This window comes from Tursiops truncatus, chromosome 9 (genome assembly GCF_011762595.2).
Source record: "Tursiops truncatus isolate mTurTru1 chromosome 9, mTurTru1.mat.Y, whole genome shotgun sequence".
Lineage (NCBI taxonomy): Eukaryota > Metazoa > Chordata > Mammalia > Artiodactyla > Delphinidae > Tursiops > Tursiops truncatus.
Window position 1 is genome coordinate 19384397 of NC_047042.1, and position 22672 is coordinate 19407068.

Genomic DNA, 22672 nt, shown 5'->3' on the forward strand with positions numbered 1-22672 from the left:
CAGAATGGGAGAGAATATTTGCAAATGAAGCAACTGACAAAGGATTAATCTCCAAAATATACATGCAGCTCAATATCACAACAACAGACAAACCAGTCCAAATATGGGCAGAAGACCTAAATAGACATTGCACCAAAGAAGACATACAGATGGCCAAGAGGCACATGAAAAGATGCTCCACATCACTAATTATTAGAGAAACACAAAACAAAACTACAATGAGATGTCACCCCACACCAGTCAGAATGGCCATCATCAAAAAATCTACAAACAATATATGCTGGAGAGGGTGTGGAGAAAAGGGAACCCTCCTGTCGTGTTGGTGGGAATGTAAATTGATACAGTCACTATGGAGAACAGTATGGAGGTTCCTTAAAAAACTAAAAATAGAACTACCATATGACCAAGCAATCCCACTACTGGGCATATGCCCTGAAAAAACCATAATTCAAAAGGAGACATGTACCACAATGTTCATTGCAGCACTATTTACAATAGCCAGGACATGGAAGCAACCTAAATGTCCATCAACAGATGACTAGATAAAGAAGATGTGGCACATATATATAATGGAATATTACTCAGCCATAAAAAGGAACAAAATTGAGTTATTTGTAGTGAGGTGGATGGACCTATAGTTTATCATACAGAGTGAAGTAAGTCAGAAAGAGAAAAACAAATACCATATGCTAACGCATATATATGGAATTTTAAAAAGCAGTACGGGGCTTCCCTGGTGGTGCAGTGGTTGAGAGTCCGCCTGCAGATGCGGACTTTCTCCATTTTTCTTTATGATTTCTTCCCTTCTACTAATTTTGGGTTTTCTTTGTTCTTCTTTTTCTGGTTGCTTTAGGTGTAACCTTAGGTTGTTTATTTGAGGTTTTTCTTGTTTTTTGAGGTGAGCTTGAATTGCTATGTTCTAAGTTCCCTCTTAGAACTGCTTTTGCTGCATCCCATAGGTTTCGGATCGTCATTTTATCATTGTCATTTGTTTCTAGGTATTTTTTGATTTCCTCTTTGATTTCTTCAGTGATCTCTTGGTTATTTTGCAGCACACTGTTTAGCCTCCACGTATTTGTGTTTTTTACTGTTTTTTCCCTGTAATTGATTTCTAATCTCATAGTGTTGTGGTCAGAAAAGATGCTTGATACGATTTCAATTTTCTTAAATTTTCCAAGGTTTGATTTTTGACCCAAAATGTGATCTATTCTGGAGAATGTTCCATGTGCACTTGAGAAGAAAGTGTATTCTTCACTTTCAGGTGGAATGGCCTAAAAATATCAATTAAGTCTATCTAGTCTATTGTGTCATTTAAAGCTTGTGTTTCCTTCTTTATTTTTTGTCTGGATGATCTGAATATTGGTGTAAGTGGGGTGTTAAAGTCCCCCACTATTATTGTGTTACTGTCGATTTCTCCTTTTATGGCTGTTAGCATTTGCTTTATGTATTGAGGTGCTTCTATGTTGGCTGCATAAATATTTACAATTGTTATGTTTTCTCTTGGATCAGTTCCTTGATCATTAGGTAGTGTCCTTCCTTATCTCTTGTAACAGTCTTTATTTTAAAGTATTTTGTCTGATATTAGTATTGCTACTCCAGCTTTCTTGTTATTTCCATTTGCATGGAATATCTTTTTCCATCCCCTCACCTTCAGTCTGTATGTGTCCCTAGGTCTGAAATGGGTCTCTTGTAGACAGCATATATAAGGGTCTTATTTTTGTATCCATTCAGCCAGTCGGTGTCTTTTGGTTGGTGCATTTAATCCCTTTGCATTCAAGGTGATTATCAATATGTATGTTCCTATTATCATTTTCTTAATTGATTTGGGTTTGTTTTTGTGGGTCTTTTTCTTCTCTTTTGTTTCCTGCTTAGAGAAGTTCCTTTAGCATTTGTTGTAGAGCTGGTTTGGTGGTGCTGAATTCTCATAGTGTTTGCTTGTCTCATAGTTATAGCTTTTGATTTCTCCATCGAATCTGAATGAGATCCTTGCTGGGTAGAATAATCTTGGTTGTAGGTTTTTCCCTTTCATCACTTTAAATATGTCTTGCCACTCCCTTCTGGCTTGCAGAGTTTCTGCTGAAAAATCAGCTGTTAACTTTATGGGGATTAAGACAATGGTTTTTGAAGCTGGCTTTTTATCAGAATCAGCTGAGGAGGTTTTTAAAAATACAAATTCTGAGTTTCCATTCTCAGAGATTCTGATTCAGAGGGTCATTTCTAAATGGCCCCTCCCTGATGATTAGATTGGAGGTGGTTCAGTGAAAGATGCCATGTGCCAAAATTTCGGAAAGGGAGATATCAATTTGGGTGGACTCCTTAGATTAAAGTACACTAAAACATAACATTCTGTTTATTGCATCCAGGCCTTAGTCACCAGAGTCATTTAAAGTCAAGTAGGTAATTTAATTGATGCCTCTGCAGACATTTTGTTACACTTATCTACCCATTGTACTGACTAGAAAATATTTCTGATAATTGCCATAAATTTTATACTTAATTTAACTAACTTATTTCCCAGTTTTTTTCAAGTTACACATTTAACAAATATCAGTATTATTTCCTGCCCATCTTAACAATTTATCCCATGAATACAGAGACCCCCTTTGGTAAGGTAGTTAATATTGAACATGGTAAAATACTATGATATCCTAAGAAACACAGCAAACAAAAAAACATCCCTTTGGTCCAAGTCCCTTGATAGGTGCTACAAAATCTCATTTCTTGTCTTTGCAGTGAACCTTCTTGAAAAAGTAGTTTGTACAGTAGTTGAGAGAGTTGTCACTGAGGCCAAATTCCCTGGGTTCATCTACACACCCTGCTTAACACTGTGCCTTGGTAACAGGATGTTCTCAGTAGATACCAGCTTTATTAGGATTATTTTGGCCTCTCCTTTAACCCTCTTCTCTCTTAAAACTCTCTCTTTTCCTTATATCCATAATGAAATGCCGTCCTTCCTGGTCTCCTTTGCTAGCTCCTGTTCTTTCAGTCCCTGAAATGCACATTTACCTCTTCATATCACTTTTTTTTTTTTTTTCCCCTATGCTCTCTCGGAGTGACATGCTGGTCTGCTTCCATGACTTCACCACCTCCTGCGTGATAATGTTTCCTTAACTGATGAACAGTACAGATCTCCCTCCTAGCTATTGCTTGGAACTGTCCAATAGAAGTATAATGTGAGCCACAGGTGTAATTTTAAATATTCTAGAAGCCCCATTTAAAAAACGAAACCAAAAAAAAAGGTAAATTTAATAATGCAGTTTAATTCACACAGAATATATAAATATTAAGTATTTCAATATAATATAATCAATAAAAAATTGAGATATTTTACAGTTTTGTACTAATTATCTGAAATCTGGTCTGTATTTTACACTTAAAGCACATTTTTTAATTGAAGTATAGTTGATTTACAATGTTGTATTAGTTTCTGGTGTACAACAGTGATTCAGTTCCATATATATATACACACACATACACATATATATACATACACATATATATACACACACACATATATATACATACACACTCTTTTTCAGATTATTTTCCATTATAGGTTATTACAGGATACTGACTATAGTTCTCTGTGCTATACAGTAGGACATTGTTGTTTATCTATTTTATATATGGTAGTGTTATAGCACATCTTAAGTATTGGAATACTTGGTCTGTATTAAGATCTTTTTAAAAATAAATAAACAAATAAATAAATTTATTTATTTATTTATTTATGGTTGTGTTGGGTCCTAATTGCTGCGCGAGGGCTTTCTCTAGTTGCGGCGAGCAGGGGCTACTCTTGGTTGTTGTGTGCGGGCTTCTTATTGTGGTGGCTTCTCTTGTTGCAGAGCACGGCCTCTAGGCATGCGGGCTTCAGTAATTGTGGCAAGTGGGCTCCGTAGTTGTGGCTCACGGGCTCTAGAGCACAGGCTCAGTAGTTGTGGTGCACGGGCTTAGTTGCTCCACGGCATGTGGGATCTTCCTGGACCAGGGCTGGAACCCATGTCCCCTGCATTGGCAGGTGGATTCTTAACCACTGCATTACCAGGGGAGCCCTGTATTAAGATTTTGTAAATTTTACCTTTCAAAACTGGATTGACCTATCAAAGTATTCCATATCTACTTAAAGGTCTTCCAATAACTGAGTCGAATATAAAAAAGTTATTTTCCTTTAATATCCACACCCACCTTGACAAGATTTGTCCATCTTTTTTCAGAAGAGTTAAATAACCTTGGTACAAAAACATGTCAGTTTGAAACCTATGTCTGTTCAAGTAAATTCATTTACTCTTGTGTCAGCCTAGTATTATTAACATGGGATTCACAGGAATATTACATAAGTTGAAAAGCAACTCCCAAATTATCAATATCAACGAGAAATTCTTCAAATACTTTTGGAGTTCTTTTGCAGACAATTTAGAAAATTGTCTATTGCAATTAAAATCTGCATATTGATCATATTAGGAAAATATGTAAAATCATTATTTATTTGTGTGTTGGAGGTTTCAATTTCAACATGAATTCTCTTAAGTTTTCAACTACCTTGCAAGTAAACTCTTGCTTTCCTTGAGGCTTCAAGTTCAGTTCACACATATGTAGTGTGATATTAGTGAGGGAACGTGCATCCGTGTGCCTTGTTTTGGTCATTGGTTATCGGATAATTGGCAATTATTCCTTTTGTTTCAAAAAAATCTTAGAGTTAACAGTTCAGTGAATCCTTGTAAAACTCCTCATAACCAATAACCTTTGGCGTAAAACACAAAATCATTAAATTTTTCTTCTGGGTTTTTTGTTTTTTCTTGATTTCTGTAAACTAGTGATGATTCAGAGCATTTGCATGTGTATTCTAACAACTGTATCTATGACACTTTCCACAGAATCTAGTTCATACAGCTGAGCACAAGTATTTTCAATATATATAATATGTTGGTATGCAGCAGTAAGACAAACATCAGTCTCTAGTTTTAAAATGCTCTTAAGTCTGGATTTTTCATCTAACATAACTGAAGCACTGACCATCGTGATAGAAACTAATTTTTTTTAATATCCAGCTGAAGTTCTTCTTTAATGAATGTAAAAGATTTTAAAATATCTGTCATGATTTCTAATTTTTAGATAGTGAGCTGGCAATATTTCTTCATAGATTTGGAAGTCCTTTGAGGAAAAAACATAGCCAAAGTATTAGTTGGCCAGTGTCCCTTATTTCCTAACTCTTATCAGAGTGCCCCTTTGTAAAATGCATATTTGAACATGCACTCCTTTGCTGATAAATGTTCAGGAGATCATCATGCTTCCATGGTAAAATCCAAATTCCTTAACATTCAATTCCATGATCTTGGCCTCCCTATTTTACCAACTTCACTTTTCCACCCCCTCCTCTTAAACTTCCTTCTAGTCATGCTGAAATTGTTGTAGTTCTTGTGAAAGGCCATTCTCTTTTACCTCTCAATGCCATTTCACTTTCACTCCAGAAAGAAGCATATCTCCCCTCCTTTACCCCCACCTATCTTCCTCCTGCTAGTCTTTCAAAACTCAGCAGCCCCTCCTGACAACCCTCTTCTCCTGGGCAGCCTGGAATTAGTATCCCTCCCTTGTCCCCCTTTTCACCCCAGGACCTCTGAACACTCTCCCATAGCACTTATTACACTATATTGTAGTTGTCTCCACCAGATGGTAATCTCTTTGAAGGCAAGGATGGTGCTTTTTGTCTCTATACCTCACACCCACAACAGCCCATGTCATGTAATGGGTGCTCACATCACATTTATATTGTGTGTTTCAAGGGATACCTGACTAACTTGCATAATAAATAACTGCCCTGTATGTAAGGGGTTCTACTTTTCACTTTGACTTTTAAATATAATGAGTAGTGAGTTGGCCATCTTATTTTAGGATGTTAATTGGCATTTTCTTCTTACTCCTCTAAAAAGGTTCTATCTAGCCGTTTAATTTGTTTAGTATGACTAAGTTTTGTAACTGAATTTGTGATTATTTATTAATGGATTTTGCTCTTGTTGCTAATCAATCATCTTTCCCTTCTTCTCTCTCGGTCCAGCTCCAACAGAGGCCAGTATGCACCCGCATCTAGGTAAGTGTTTGAGACCCCGATGTCACTGACCTTAGTACTAGATCTACTTGTTTTAGTCCTCTGCCATGTGAGCAGGTGATACAGAGGTGAGGAAACTCTCTGCCCTCTCTGATTCGCTGATCATTCACTGAAATCAGACTCAGGTCCAGATTATGCTTGAACCCGGGACCTCACCTTATGAGGTGATCCAGCTGCCCAGCTGGGGTTAATGGAGGGACTTTTGAACGTGTTGGTACATTTATCCTTGGGATTCTGTTGAGTGTGATCTTTTGACACAGTGTTCTAATGCTGAAATTTCCCCAGAGCCCCTACCCATCATAAATAGTAGAGCATGGAGGCAATGGGCAAGGAGCTATGAGTATGGAGGAGTTGAGATCATTTCAGGTCTGAGATATGTATTGGGTTGTAAAAAGAGAAATAATTTGGCCATTTCTTCAAAAATTAAAATGAGGTTGTTTAAATAACTAAATGCCTTTTTTAATGGCACCATGTAAAGTTGCCACCTCTCATTTTTCTCATGATCTTTTCATTCTGCCATGTACTTAGTGGGCCATAGTTCTTGAGGCAGGGTGGTATAGTGCTTAATAGCACAGATTTGAAGCCAAACCAACTGGATTTATCTCACTTTCACCACTTGCTAGCAAGGTGATATTGGGCAGGTTATATAACCTCTCTGTGCCTCAGTTTCCTCATCTATAAAATGGAAGTCATAATAGTACCTGCCTCCTATTGTTGTTATGAGGATTAAATGAATCCATATTTGTAAAGTATATAGTCAATGATATAATAATGTTTGTAAAGAAATAAATACATGAACAAATAACCATAGAGGCTTACCCATGCCTTTTAAAAAATATCTCTAGAAAGTAAATAATCTTTAAGAGTTAAATTTCTCATAGGTGACAGTGAAGACTTATTTTAAAAGCAGTTTCCTACACACACTATTTAATAAAAATGAAAAGAAGTCATCCTAGCTGGCTCCAGCTTTTTCAGATGTCTCTCACTGTGGGACTTGCAGATGGGTCAGTATTTGTCTCTTGGGCTTTCTCTTTCAACCTATAAACCCAATTAATTTATTTTTCTCTTTGGAAAATCTGCCTTGAGAAGCTCTACTTTTATGTAATACTACAGCTTGGGGCTCCTCTTCTTTGGCAGATGAACGCAAGCACTTAGAAGCATGCCTTCTAGCAGCCGAGGCAGGCTGGTGACCCGCAGTGGCCCAGCTGAGCCTCGACCAGGTTGGGTATTTGAGAGAGCGGTACCCTGTAGGCATTTCAGGCACTGCATCTAATTGCTCAGAGGAGTCATTAAATCACTCCCACGCACAGAAGACATCACAGTGTTCTCTCCAGTGTAAATCCATATCCTCCCTGTTGTCAGGCCTAAGGCTTCGAGTCTGAACAGCCATTTCTCTCAATACATGCTGATTCACTGGTTTCCCGGACTTTGTTATGTGCTTACCTGCTGGCATACCCGGTATAAAGAGGGCGAGGATGGCTGCAGGTGGCAAAGAGAATTTGGAAGTGTGCTTCCTGATATTTGGAGGTGATTTTAATTACCCAGTGATTTCAGTGAATTATATTCAAGTGAGCCCCCCCAAAAGGGTAAAATGTCACTTTTGAAAAAAATAAAAAATTTTGGTTATGTTTTATTAATCAGATCATATGATTTTAATTGTCCCGAAAAGCATGTGTAAACTAGTCCAAACAAATTTATACAGACCCAGAGAATTTATATTAGCTGAAACAAATTTCCCCAGCAAACCATGGGAATCAGATGAGGAGGTTTTTGAGCACTAAATTCATTTTTTACAACTTGAATAGAAATAATTATCATTCCTCATACAACCTTAATAATGAGCCTACTTACATTGTAGTTGGTCATGAAATTGTTTTTACTTGTCCACCCTCTGTTCAGTGGAAATATCACATACTCTACAGTTTATGAAAACATTCTTTGCTTTTGGCATGACTCGAGTTCTTCTGTAGCTTAAAAATAAGTATTTAATACAATCTCAAGTGTAATGAGAATATATTTAAGACTATGGATGGTTCCCTAGCATTCTTCCTGACTTCTAACATGACTTTATTTGGAAGTTTTACTTATTCATGTAGATAATTTCTCCTGTGCAGCTCTAAGGGGGAAAAATGTTAACAATTTGAAACACATTAAATAAAAAATGAGTGAATATAGGGAATGAGAGAAAGCAAGCCAGGGCAAGAGGGATAGTAGGAAAGAGAAGAGGAAATGGGTTAGTAAATACCAGCAATGTTAGCTGACAATAAATAGTCACAATGTTCTGTTCCCTTCAGTGCTCTAAAATGAGTTAGACACTGACCTTGTTCTGGGTGTGTCGAGCTATGAGGGGCAAGTCTTGGGTGACATCTCCTTGTAGGTTAGTGCTGACCTTGGTCTTCCCACCTCTGCAGCCTGGTGACACCTTGGTAGGGTTCTTTTTGGGGGCTCTGGTTTCCAGACTTCTAAACAACAGAGTTACTTTTTCACTTAGTAGTTTAGGGACAAAGCAAATATAATCATCTGCTCATTTAAAATCCAGTTTTAATTTAAAATACTGTTATTCCTCATAAATGCAGCATGTTGACTCTTTTGCGTAGCTAAATCTATTGTTTAGTATAATCCTTTTCTAAATTTTTGTTCTTCTTTTAGCTGAAATTCATAGCGACAGTATTATCCTACGAGATGACTTTGACTCCTACCACCAAAAGGAATTGAATCCAAACATATGGTAAGTTATACGAACATGCCTCACTTTGGTCTGTATAATGCAAAAAAAATTTTTTTAATTTAAAAAATGATTCTGACTGCATAAAATGAAATTGCTCTTTAGCTCTAAGGTATCAGTGAGAATTGTTCAACTAGGGAACTGGGCTTACTGTCGCCTGCAGAATGTCTATTTCTTTTTTTTTTTTTTCCAATTCAGCATGGTGATTTTATTTTATTTCATTTTTTTAACATCTTTATTGGAATATAATTGCTTTACAATGGTGTGTTAGTTTCTGCTTTATAACAAAGTGTATCAGCTATACATATACATATATCCCCATATCTCCTCCCTCTTGCATCTCCCTCCCACCCTCCCTATCCCACCCCTCTAGGTGGTCACAAAGCACCGAGCTGAAGAATATCTATTTCTTGACTTCTTTAAGAACTGAATCTAGGTGCCCCTCAAAGCCATCGGTGTGATCAGTTTTTTTTTTCAGTTGTACAAGTTCTTTACATAGAAAACATTATGCTTTACTATGTCTATTAATTGCATTTTGCCAAACGAAAGAAGGGAAATGGTTTATCTGAAAATGACAGATGATTTGAGTCATACTTCCAAATAGCTTCTATGTTATTGGATTACCTCATTTATACTCCAGTCTTTCCTTCCAAGACTGTTTAGGGGCAACTCCATGGGATTTTGGAGGGCAAAGAAATAATGAACCAAAATGCATTCATTAGAGACTTGTTGGACACATAAATGGATGCATGAATTTGTTGGCAGTTTGTTGTATTTTTGCTGATTTTGAAGAAATGCAACTATCCACCCAGACCTATAGTCTGCATAATTTGAGAGAATATATGAATGTGGATTTTCTGTGGTGCTAAATGTTTTTGTGTACGTGATTAAGAGTTCAAGATAAATTAGAAACTCTAATGTAATCAAGTTGCAACCAAAATCCAAGCAATACTCAAGACTAGAAAGAGAATAAAACCATTTCATCCTCAAATGTCAGAGTATGATATTCATTTGCTTTTCCTTATTTTCATTGTTTAACAAATATCAAGCAGTAATTATTTTATTTATATAGTACATTAAAAAGGGATGTGGTTCCTTCTCTCAAATAGCTTATAGTTCTGTAGAGGAGACACTAAAAACATATTTTTAAAAAGCTTATAATCCAGGATAGAAATCCTTAAGTGTAATAGAGGATTACAAATAGCATACTGCAGTTCTGCAAAAGGAGGGATGACTCTGGTGAGAGTTTCTTGGAGAAAGTGGTCCTTGACCTGACAGTTGAAGATGACATACAGATTTAGAGAGTGTTGGTGCTTAAATATAGACAGAAACTTTTTATGTCTTTTCTAGAAAGAAATATAGATCTAGAGAATGTAAATACACAAAAAATTCAGACTAGACAGAGATATAAAGTCTTAAAATTGATATGCCATTTAAAGAAATAATTTATCAACAAAATTTCACTTCCCTCTGAACATATCCTAAATATAAATTTCCTAAAATAAATTGAAAATCTTTTTTAAGAAAAAGAAAAAAAAAAAAAAAAAAAAGAACTTTCTAAGCACTAGTTTTACCCCAGAAAAATTCCCTAGTTCTCCTCACATTTGGCTTTTTTATATCCCATTAGTATAAATGTTATCAGATGACTTGTTTCTTTCAAGGCAAGTTCATTTCTGTCAAGCTAATTCATTTTCTTCAGTGAGTTTTCTTGACAAATACAAAATGTGACTTTTATGTGGTCCAAATTCTGCTGTTTTTAAAATCAATAAAACATGATTGATTTTGCTTCACCCATTTTCATGACTGATCTGATAGATGCTTTCTTGACCGAAGTTATGGATTTTATGTCCCTTTTACTTATGCTATGGTTTTTCCTAATGTTTTAAAAAACCTTTTATTTACTTTAAAAAGCTACATACTTCTGTCTTCTATCAAATGGGCTTCAGAGTAATTTTACTTTATCCCTTTTTGCCCACAATCTCCTTCATCTAGCCTCTTTAAGATTAAAAAAACAAAACAAACAAACAAAAACCATGAAGCTCTCATCATTTGAGAGATGGCTTTGTTGAACAAAGGTGGCAGGGGTTTTGAGATCAGGCTGGTCTGGTTTGACTCCTGAGCTAACCACTTGCCAGCTGGGTATCTGAGAAAAGCAAAAGGCTTGCTTTACCACTCTGAGCTCCGTTTCCTTGTCAGTAAAAGTGAGCCAAATACTGTCGTAACAGCATTGTTTTAAAGTCTGATGAGCCTGAAAAGGTCTGGCACCTCGCCTGGTGTATTGACGCTGCTCAGTACAAATCAGTTCCCTCCCCACCTCTCTTACTCTCTCTCTCTCCTTCCCTGCCTTTCTGTCTTCTTCCCTCCCTCCCTCCCTCCCTTTTTCCCTTTCTTTCTTCCTCCTGTGGAATATCTGCACATTGGTCTACATGCCTCCCCTAAGCCCAGATATGACCCCAAATCATTATTATTAAAATACTCTTCAGCCAATTTATGTAAATGAGTCCCCAAGTCTTCCCTCATTGTATTTGGATGAAAAACAGACTTCAAATTAAATATATCTGTATTATATAATGTATGGAATATATATTAATGACAATATAGCAGAGTCAGAGAGAAGGGGAAAATGAGGGTATTAGATGCTTAAGCCCCCTTAAAATAGACATAAGCTCCCTAAAGTTAGAAACAAATACAATCAAATATTCCAGGGAAAGGTTTCCAATAAAGTAACAAAGTCCTGTGTTGTTTTGGAATCTCATAGGCAGTTTTCACTCTCTTGACATCTCTGTTCTCTTGGTATACATATTGACATGGGAGTTTTGTCCCTTATGATATTGTCTTTGATTTTTTTACCCCATGGGATTAGAAACCACTGGGCAGCTTTGTGGCAACTGAAAAGGAGAATCCTTGCTGACAACTTATAACTCTTTGCCACTACCACTCACCACCAGATAGAAAGAAGCATGAGGCCTGGTTTGCTGCTTTTGGACAAATTCCCGAGACTCAATAATCACTCAATAATTTGCTACAAGAGAAAAACATGCTTTTATGAGCATATTTCTTCCATGGAATTTGAAAAGCATCATATGCATTATTTAACTTGTAATTTTTAAGGATAAGCAAAGGGAGAAATTATGAAACTAAAGTCCCGTCTGTGCAATGATTGGGAGAGATCAGTTTAAAAGTTAATCACTCACAGCTTATTTGCTTCCATTGACTTCATCTAATGAAATCAACTTTTTTTCCACTTTATTTCATGTAACTTTTTTTTTTTTCTTTTGCGGTACGCGGGCTTCTCACTGCTGTGGCCTCTCCCTGCTGTGGCCTCTCGCGTTGCGGAGCACAGGCTCCGGACGCGCAGGCTCAGCGGCCATGGCTCACGGGCCCAGTCGCTCCGCGGCATGCAGGATCTTCCCGGACCGGGGCACGAACCCGTGTCCCCTACATCGGCAGGCGGACTCTCAACCACTGCGCCACCAGCGAAGCCCTCATGTAATTTTTGATATCCAAATTTCTTATCTTCTGTACAAATGACTGTACACAAAAAACAAGGAACATAAAATTATATTACTATTATTATGAATGAACGTAACAACCAAGTTATTATTCCAAGTGTATGACGGCAGTTGGAATAGAGCCAAGAAACTTTTTTACACCAACTCAATATTGAATGTATTGTCTCTCTGCTTAGTTTAAATATTAGATTTGATTTAAAAATTAAACGTACTTGGTGAAAAGTTCAATAATATTAAAAAAATAATAAAAATAAACCTTCCTACACTAGATCTATATTCCCTCCCTCCAGAGGCATCAACTGTTACCAGTTTCTGCTAGTCCTTCCAGAAATTGTTTAGGCTTACGCAGGTGTCACAGTTATGAATTCTGTCTACAAACTTGGGTATCAGAGAAATAAAACTTTATTTTTTTTATAATCCAACTTAATTTCTTTTCACTGTCCCCCTTTTACCAGTGGTGAAAACTTTAATTTCAGTCAACTTTGGCTTGTCCTCTCCCATTTTTCTGGTGTTGTAGCTAAGTTTCAGAGAGCTTATTAGTTCAAAAGCAAGGGGTAGGGTGGGGATGCACCTCTGGTCCCCCAGTCCTCTGTTCCTGCAGGTGCTCACTGAGTCTTCCCTATCTCATCCAGTTTTTGGTGACTGGTCTGCACAGGTAGCCTTCGCACCTGTCCTAACCACTCCTTCATAGCAATTGCTCTGTTTTGAGCCCTGCTTGAGGGCATGAAAACTTCTGCTGCTCCTGGGCCTGGACTGTGGGTGTCTTTGTGCTGCTCCGACGTGCTCTCATGCTGCTATGGTCCTTCTGCCTCTCTGAGATGTAGAGTATAGGATCCTTCAGCTCTTTGCCCCCCAGATCTCTTTGGGGCTCTGCCAGAGAAGTGACCTTTATCTCCCATTCTCTCAGGCACTTCTGATTGCTTTGCTTGAATGAAAGATGAGAAGTAAAGTTACAAATGAAGACAACAGCAAAACCCCTTCATGGGAATATAGTGGCACATTAGGCTTGATGAGGGTGAGGCTTCTCCACTTTAACTTTGCCCTGATGCTGGGCTGCATGCAGGTAGACTTCTGAACCACAATAGTAACTTCTTCTGTTCAAATGTGCCATTGAACCCAAGGGGGTGAGAGAGATTGTGGATGGAGCAACACCGACTTATCAGCACTACTGACAATTCCCCATTATCAAGTGTGCTCAGTGTGATTACGCTCCTGAAGGTGGAGGGGGATCAGTAGGGTCTTGTTCCTATAGAGACAGCCCTACAACCAAAAAGAAAAAAAGGTAGGAAGAAAAACCTCATATAACTAAATTTAGAAGGAAAGTAAGAACCTACAAATACGCTGTATCTCAACATTTCACTTAAACATCTACTACTTGTGTCTCAACTACATTTTTATAGTTTTGTTTTTTTTTTTTTTTGCGGTACACAGGCCTCTCACTGTTGTGGCCTCTCCCGCTGCGGAGCACAGGCTCCGGACGCGCAGGCTCAGCGGCCATGGCTCACGGGCCCAGCCGCTCGGTGGCATGTGGGATCTTCCCGGACCGGGGCACGAACCTGTGTCCCCTGCATCGGCAGGCAGACTCCCAACCACTGCCCCACCAGGGAAGCCCCCCATTTTTATAGTTTTTTAAAAATCTTTATTGAATTTGTTATAATATTGCCTTTTTTTTTTTTTCATGTTTTGGCTTTTTGGCCCCAAAGCATGTGGGATCTTAGCTCCCCGACCAGGGATTGAACCTGCACCCCTTGCATTGGAAGGCGAAATCCCAACCACTGGACTGTCAGGGAAGTCCCCATCGTTTCTCTTTATATATTAACTATTTTAGTATGATATAAACACTGCCAGTATTCCATATGAATGGAGAGAAATCTTGATTTTTTTAATTAAAAAGAAATACACCTGTTAGCCCAAAACTGGGAACATCCCAGGTACCCATAAACAGGAGAATGGATAAACAATGATACATCCATTCAGTGGCCTACTACTCAGCAATAAAAAGGAATGAATTATTGATAGTTGAAACAACATGGTTGGATTTTAAAAATATTATGTTGAATGAAAGAAGGCAGACCCAAAATAGTTCTTACTGTATGATTTCACTTATACGAAATCTATAATAGACCAAATTATCTAAAGTGCTAGAAATTAGATTAGTGATTGTTTCAGGGATGGGGACTTGACTGGGAAGGGGCATGAGGAACTTTCTGGGGTGATTAATACATTATATATAATCTTGAGGGAGCATGGGTTACATAGATGTATACCTTTGTCAAAACTTGAGATCCATATATTACACTGTGTGCAAATTTACCTCAATAAAAAATTTCAGGGCCTTCCCTGGTGGCGCAGTGGTTAAGAATCCGCCTGCCAATGCAGGGGACACGGATTTGAACCCTGGTCCGGGAAGATCCCACATGCCTCGGAGCAACTAAGCCCGGAGCAACAAAGCCTCGCCCTAGAGCCCGCGAGCCACAACCACTGAGCCCATGCACCACAACTGCTGAAGCCCGCGCCTAGAGCCCATGCTCCACAACAAGAGAAGACACTGCAATGAGAAGCCCATGCACCGCAACAAAGAGTAGCCCCCTCTTGCCCCGCAAGAAAGCCCACATGCAGCAACGAAGACCCAACACAGCCAAAAAAATAAAATAAATAAATTTTTAAAAATTTCAACAGTAATAAAAAAAACAGTGAGAAAAGTTAAGAAATAGGAGACATTTCTGATTCATAACTTGGGTTAAAAAGAGTTCAACGAGAGGGAGAGAGAGAGTTAAAGGAACTAAAAAAGTGAATGAATTTTTAAAAACATTTTAAGTTTTCTTAAGAGGTGTCTTTACTCTCTAAGGACTTACAAAGTCTAGAAGGAATCTTTGTTTTGCTTAACAGATTATCCCTTTAATGCTTGTTTCCTGAAGATCACAGAAGGCATCTAGAGCTGTAATATCACTAGGCTCTGATGTTCTAGTGGGAAATGTTGGGACTGTTAGAAAACATGATGACAAATAGCAACTAGAAGACAACAGATGTTTCCCCTCCAGCACAATAATAATAGCAGAGATGTCCTATTCAGCAGAGATCAGGGAAGAACAAGAGTCACTCGTCAGAAGAAGCATCTTAGATGAATAAGTTGTGATGCCGACAGGGATATGAGACATCAAGAAGAAAGACACAGATGAAGTTGTCTCAGATCCTATGGCAAATGAAGACGTCTGTCAATTGGCTTATCATACAGAAAGCACCACAATTTACAGCGAAGGAAGCCAAAAAGCTGTGGCTGGCATTGCATAGGGTTGCTTGAATCAAGAAAAGACTAGGACATCTCCATTTTTATATGTAAAAGATCATACTGCAGGACTAGAGAAATTGAGGTCACAGACTCTGCTGCATGTAATATTTTCTTGAAAATACAAATTTATTGGAGAAATTATTCAGAAATGGAGCAAAAAGTTTGGTGACTTGGCTTATTAAAGTTTATTTGCTTTGAGAAAAATAATTATCTGAATAAAGACTCTAAAAAGACTGAAATTTAGTTCGGGGGTGAGTTATTCTGGCTGGAGCTTTATTTATTCAGTGATTAGTAGATTAGCCCATAAGAGAAAAGAAGTCAAGTGAAGAGTAAAACTACTTCAAAGTTCCTTAGTATCTTGGAGCCCCCATTGAGAACTACAGCAGAGGGGACTCCATTTAGTAGCCAAGTATGAGAACCACAATGTAAATGGAGTTTCCAGGTAATCAGAACAAAGTATTAATAAGTCTGATGAACAATGTCACTGGGAAAAAACTGGATAAAAGTGCATCCACGGGCTTCCCTGGTGAGAGTCCGCCTGCCGATGCAGAGGAAACGGGTTCATGCCCCGGTCCGGGAAGATCCCACATGCCGCGGAGCGGCTGCGCCCGTGAGCCATGGCCACTGAGCCTGCACGTCCAGAGCCTGTGCTCCTCAACGGGAGAGACCACAACAGTGAGAGGCCCGCGTACCGCAAAAAAGAAAAAAAAAAAAGTGCATCCACTCAATGTCCACCAGGCCAATGGGCAGTAAGATTTGGAAGACAGTGTTGGGTGAAGGGGAACACAAACCACGGGCATCAAAGGCTCCACATCACTGCTGAAGGATGTCCAAGGGACTTTTTTGTAATACTGATCACTTGGAAGACATATCACCAAATAGGCTTACCCATGTAACATGGAACATACACCTTACAAGTTTTCAAGACCAGGTGACTACGGGAGATCGTGAGTAGGTGAGAAAAGTATGGCAAAATAAATATTTTATCGGATGACACACCTTTGCCAGAACTTCTAATATATCACTGTATTTTGGGGTTGTGGAATTATAATTTGATTTTTAGGGTTTAATGGTCCAATATTCTGATCTTATGTGCATCTTTTTCTACTTTTTCTCTCATGTTTTCCCTCTTGACCTCACCTTTTTCTACTCTCTCTCACTCTCTCTTCTCTTTTGTTAATAACTTTTTTCTCTTATTATTACACTCTCCTCTAACCTTCATCTCTTGCTTCCTCCCCCTCCTTCCTCTTACCATGATGTAATTGCTCTGGGGAAAACTTCATCTACAATAGAAAGGTTAACCAGGAGGTGTCCTACTAATAAAATAAGGTGTGAATCTGGAGGCTTATTATTTCCTTCTTTAAGCTCTGTTTTACATGACAGAAATAAGAACTCACTCAATGGAATTAAATGTCAAGTACATTTGAAACAAGTGATAAAATATTTCCTCAAGCAGTATGTAGTGGAATTCAGCATAGTAGGAGGTCAGAATATTGCATGCAGTAGTAGGGTATAGAACGGTTATTTTTAATCCAAATAATATTTGCCATTATACTTGCTAGCAAAGCAAAGATCAAATTTTTAAACTCCCTGGTGAAATAAGAAGAGTTCTCTTACCTTCCTTAGTGAGAAGTAATGAGAAAGAATGAGCTATAAATGGAGTTTGTCATTTTCACATTTAGAGCATATGTTAGCTCCTTAGAAAAAAGGCATGACATTGTTGAAGGTGATATTATTCTCAGTCTTATAGAGTGAACTTTCCTTGCTGTTTTTCTAAAAGTATTCCACATTTACAAAGAAAAGAGGATTTTACAAGGGGTTTGTTTCGTTTTGTTTGTTTTGCGGTATGAGGGCCTCTCACTGTTGTGGCCTCTCCCGTTGCGAAGCACAGCCTCCGGACACGCAGGCTCAGCGGCCATGGCTCACGGGCCCAGCCGCTCCACGGCATGTGGGATCCTCCCGGACCGGGGCACGAACCCATGTCCTGTGCATCGGCAGGCGGACTCTCAACCACTGCGCCACCAGGGAAGCCCACGAGGGTTTTTTTTAAGCTTGATCTTTCACAATAGTCGTGCCTTTCTGCTATAAAACATTGTCTCTTTGCTATAAAATATGGTCAAAAGTTGAGTGTTCTGCTTGTTGAGGGTTTTTTTTTTTTTAATTTTTATTGGAGTATAGTTGATTCCTTGTTGAGGTTTGAGTGGAAATTACAAGGAGCTCCGACGTCTCCAGAAGTCAGCTGACTGCCCAGCTCCCACAGGGCTGGCAGGGTCCTATTTACTTTGGTGGATTCACCAGTCCATGATCTGGCCTTGTTGTGCAAGCCCACACATGAGATGGTGTCAGCACATGCAGTGTGAGCTGTAACTGGGGGAAGAGACTTGTTATCTTTGGGTCGGGAAATTATAAGAGATTTCTCTTTTCTCTTTCCATTTTTAATGTACTTTTTATAATCAGATCAAATATTAAAATTATTTTAATATCTCTGTTCAGAAATGCTAGTGAATAGACAGTTCCAACTCATAGAATACCAGACACTGAATCCTTCAGAGGCAATAAATCATGGGTAGATAATACGATGTCCTCGGTCTTGGGGACAAACGGCATGTATCTCAAATGAGAATTTGATGATAACTGATTGTCACTGAGTTTCCAGGTGATTAACTTGTTTCAGCAGAGTAACTGACGAAAGGCTGAGTGATTTCACTCTGATCTAAAAAGAAGAATGAGTTGCGTAATGAGACTGCTCTTGAGAAAATAGTATTTTAGTTATTTATTTATTGTTATCAGGATGATGTCACCACCAACCATTCATAAATCTGTGGTTGTGCGAAGGAGCCCAATTTTCTCATTAATCCTCCTCCTCTTTCCAGTGTCCTGAAAGTCCTGTGTGAGTCACTGCAGGACATGGGGACTGCGGGGCACTCCAGGGACATTTCACTCCAGCTTCCTCTGTGCCTCCTGAACAGGGGCTTTGGTGTGTTTTCCAGACTATTAATTTTAAAGTCATGATTAAAAACAGAATTATACCTTCAGAAGTGTGCTCTCTATAACACAAATGCACATTGCATATAATTCCTAAACAGAAACAGCCACCTAAATGATAAAAAACAAAGACAGAGAATTGACACCAAGATAACAAGTTTCAAACTGCCAAGGAGCTTGTTAGAGTGAAAAACAAATCTTGGTTCAAAGCATTTCTTTTTCTTTTATGTTTCCAGTTGGACCCTAGATGTGCTGGTCAACAAGTACCTGCCTTCATCCTTACTGATTCCTTTATGGTTTTGTTTGTTTCCTTTATGTTTTTGTTAGGGAAAAAATGGTAGTGTGATAGTGTATATATAAAATAGGGATGAATTATGTAGGGATGTACATAACCAAAGGAATATTGAATTTGATTATGTACTTTAGTCCAGTGAATTCATTCTGAACATTTTCTGTGAAGTCCATGACATTTCTCTTATTTTTGTACATTTTCATTAGCAAAGCAAAATCCCTTATCCTATAAATGAAAAAAGAACTTTTAAGAAAAGACATTGTAGCTCTTCCAGATAAACTCTGATAGTAAAAATGATGACAAATGTTTTTGAAATGCACATGAGTTTTGTAGAATTAGAGTTCTTTTCTCTTCTTGGCTGCATTAGAGTGGAGTAGGAAGAATATTGGACAAGGAGTCAGGGAATCTAGCCTCTAGTCCTGTTCTGTCATTTGTAAAATGACAGGGGCTGATTGAGACTCAGTGATACTTCAGATGCCCTCTAACTCGAATGACCAATGATCTGTGAACTGTAGTAATAGGTGAGATTCATGTGGTACCTAAGCATGTGATAAATAGGTTCAGAGAGGGCTCAATATATTCAGGCTTTGCCTGGTCTTCGGGGATAGCAAGCATTTCCCTTAAATTGTCTTTTAATCATACTGTTCATGGCAGATTATATTTTGAGGTGGGCGATTCGTATGATGGGCTGTGGTATTTGTCAGATTCTTATGTTCTGTTTTTCATATTGAGAAAAAGAAAAAGAGGGGGCAAGTTTTCTTAGATTAGAGAAATAGTCGGTATTACTTTTACTCTTAAGCAGAGAAGCAATTCATTTCTAATCCTTAGCCTGGGAGGTCACATTCCTTTTAAATTGAAAAATAGAAGTCTATTTAACTGGGATTATTTAAAACTTCTTCTTCCCACCAATCTCTGAAGAATATGTTACCTAACTTTACAGAGCCCATCATTTTCTTGAGAAAATTTGGTTGGGGGACCACAGTTTAAATGTTAGAAATAAATAGCACTTTTTTTTTGCTCCGAGCCTAGAGATAATTGGATTGCTCATTATCCAGCAAATTGAACCCTTATTCTTAGGAACAACTCATAAGGGAAGAGTAGAATTTTAGACTACTAGTATTATTCGCAGAGAGCACCCATTGGGGTTAGGTACCTAACCCTACTCAACCAAGTTAACTTGTTAGACGCAGGGGCATTCTGAGAAAGACATGAGGGAAGAACTCAGGCACTCAGAGCACTTAGGCATTGCTGTAGGTTCTGGGATGAGCCAAGAATTCCTGTTCTTGAAATTTGGATGCTTATTTACATCTGTAGGTTTTTAAAACTTACCTTGTTTTTCTGAAATGGATCACTATTTCCTTCTGGGAAGCCATGACTCCTAGTTGCCCTTTGTATTATTTGGCCTCCATCAGAGTCATTGTGTTCATCACGAATTTGTGATTTTTCTTTTCCTTTATGATGATGGCATTCATGTAAGTGGTTGTACAATGCTTAACTTTAATGGTAGAAAAAATATTAGGAAGGTCATATTATAGACTCACTGTTAGAAAAGTCACCTTGATGGGCAGCACAAAAATATTAGGATTGTTAGGAACATGAACAGAAATGAACCCACTGCCAATAATCATGGAAAAGTATGCAGGGATAGCCTCAGATTGATACACACTGAAGGGTCACGATGATAGTTGGAGCTTTCCAGAAACCAGACTAAGGATATAGTTGTTCCCCAGGGATCCATTCTTGGACCTCTACTTTTCTCACTTAGTATATCCTCCCCTCTCCCCCTGGCCCCCAATAATATGCACTCCTATGATTTCAGCCATATCTTAAATTGTCCTGTCAGTGCTGATCTCCTTTCCCTGAAGTTCAAATACATATAATCATTGTCAGCTGGTCATCTCCAGTTGTCAGCATAACCAGAAGAGCAGTCAGTTTCCAAGCCCTGTAATTCCCTAGAGTTGAGCTGTCCAGTATGGTAGCCACTAGTCACATGCAGCTATTAATCACCTGAACTGTGGTTAGTCTGAATTGAGATGTGCTGTAAGTGTAAATACACCCCATAATTTGAAGACTTTTTATGAAAAAAGAATGTAAACTATATCATTAATAATTTTGTATAATTACATGTTAAAATATAATTTGAGTATACTGGGTTAAATAAACCATATTATTAAACTTAATTTCACCTATCCTTTTTTATTTTTACTGTAGCCATTAGAAAGTTGAAAATTACATATGTGGATCATATTATGTTTCTATTAAAAAGTGATACTCTTTTCTTCATCTCCACCTTATTTCAAGGCACTATTGTGTCCTGCTTGTGTTATATCAACAGTCCAGTCTTTTCTACCGCTAATCCATTATTTGTTAGAGTAATTTTCCTAAAAGTTGGATCGTATCATGACTTTGGAAGCAGAATAGTGGGAGTTTGAATCCCAGTTCTATAATTTTCAATCTGTGTAACCTTGGACAATCATTTAATGTCTCTAAATCTCAGTTTTAGCATCCTCTAAATGTGGATAAAAATAAAGGCGGGATATATGAATTAATTGAGGCATTGTTTGTAGAGTTCCTAGTGCAGTATCTATCACTTGGTAAATGGCGCATGACACCTTCCATGAACTGGCTGCCACTTTCCAGCCCCATCCTTTGCCACCCTCTTCATGTACCAGTGTGGTTCCAGGCACACTAACACACTGAAGTAGCAGTTTTACTTGTATCATAATCTCTGCATTCCTTGTGCCCTATGACACCATCACCTTTCTTCTTTGACTAACTCCTATTTCTCATTCAGGACCAGTTCTGGGACCACCTCCTTTGGAAGCTCTCCCTTACTTCCTTAGTCTAAGTTAGGTACCATCACAGCCAGCGCGTACTCCTGTTATAAGGAGTGAAGAGCTATGGAAAACGTGATGGGTGTTGGAATTAGCAAGTCCTGGGTCCAGATTGCCAGTCTGTCAACTTTACAGCTGTAGGATTCGAGCAAATGCTTAACTTCTTTGGAGCTCAGTTTTCTTATTAGTAAAACGAGGACACTGAAAACTATCTTATAGAGAAGTTGAAAGATTCAGATAGGCTTTAGAATATCTGGCACATAATAGGATGCAGTAAATAGCTATCATTGCGTTGGCACCCTATATTTTAATTGTGTGCTTGTTTCCCTGCCTTTCCTTCTGGAGTATAGACTCCTGGAAGAAAATAATACTGTTTTTGTTTTGGTCTTTGTACCACTAAAGCTCATCATATTGCCTATAGGTTCTCAACATATGGTTGTTAATTGTAAGAATGAATTAATGAATGATAAATGAATAAATAACACCATTGGCATCTAAGAGTGGGTTGGATTTGACCACCCAGAGGGATGTGCTTTCAAAATAAATTATGTTGACAAACCCAGACATACTGTGAGAAATTCAAGCAAAGGACATTTAAAAGACCTTGACAAGAAGCTAACGGATTTGTTTCATCAATCCTTGATGAAGCCATTGTACCTCCAGGTAGCAACAACTTAGTGAATAATAGCTGGTAATTCTGAATCTTTAAGTTTCAACAGGGTACCAGTGCCTTTGTAATTTTATTTTAAGTTTCTGGAGCTATGCAGCACAACAAAGAAAGGTCCAGAGGGGTTTTTGAGCCAAGTGGGGACAAAGCTGTATCTGATTTCCTTTTTCTTGTGTTTATTGTTTTTTTAACTCCTGTTATTCCACAAAATAGAAGGGGTTCTCCAAACACATCAAACATCTGTGGTCCATTCACTGGTTCCCGA

At 38.2% G+C, this 22672-nt stretch overlaps 1 protein-coding gene across 1 annotated transcript in view; it reads left to right on the forward strand.

Annotated features, from left to right (window-relative positions):
• Positions 1-22672, forward strand: part of RELN (reelin) — a 516016-nt gene that overhangs the window by 235860 nt on the left and 257484 nt on the right. The window contains exons 5-6 of the mRNA XM_033862920.2: positions 6053-6085; positions 8753-8831. Coding sequence (XP_033718811.1) covers positions 6053-6085; positions 8753-8831 — 112 coding nt within the window. The remainder of the gene's footprint in view (positions 1-6052; positions 6086-8752; positions 8832-22672) is intronic.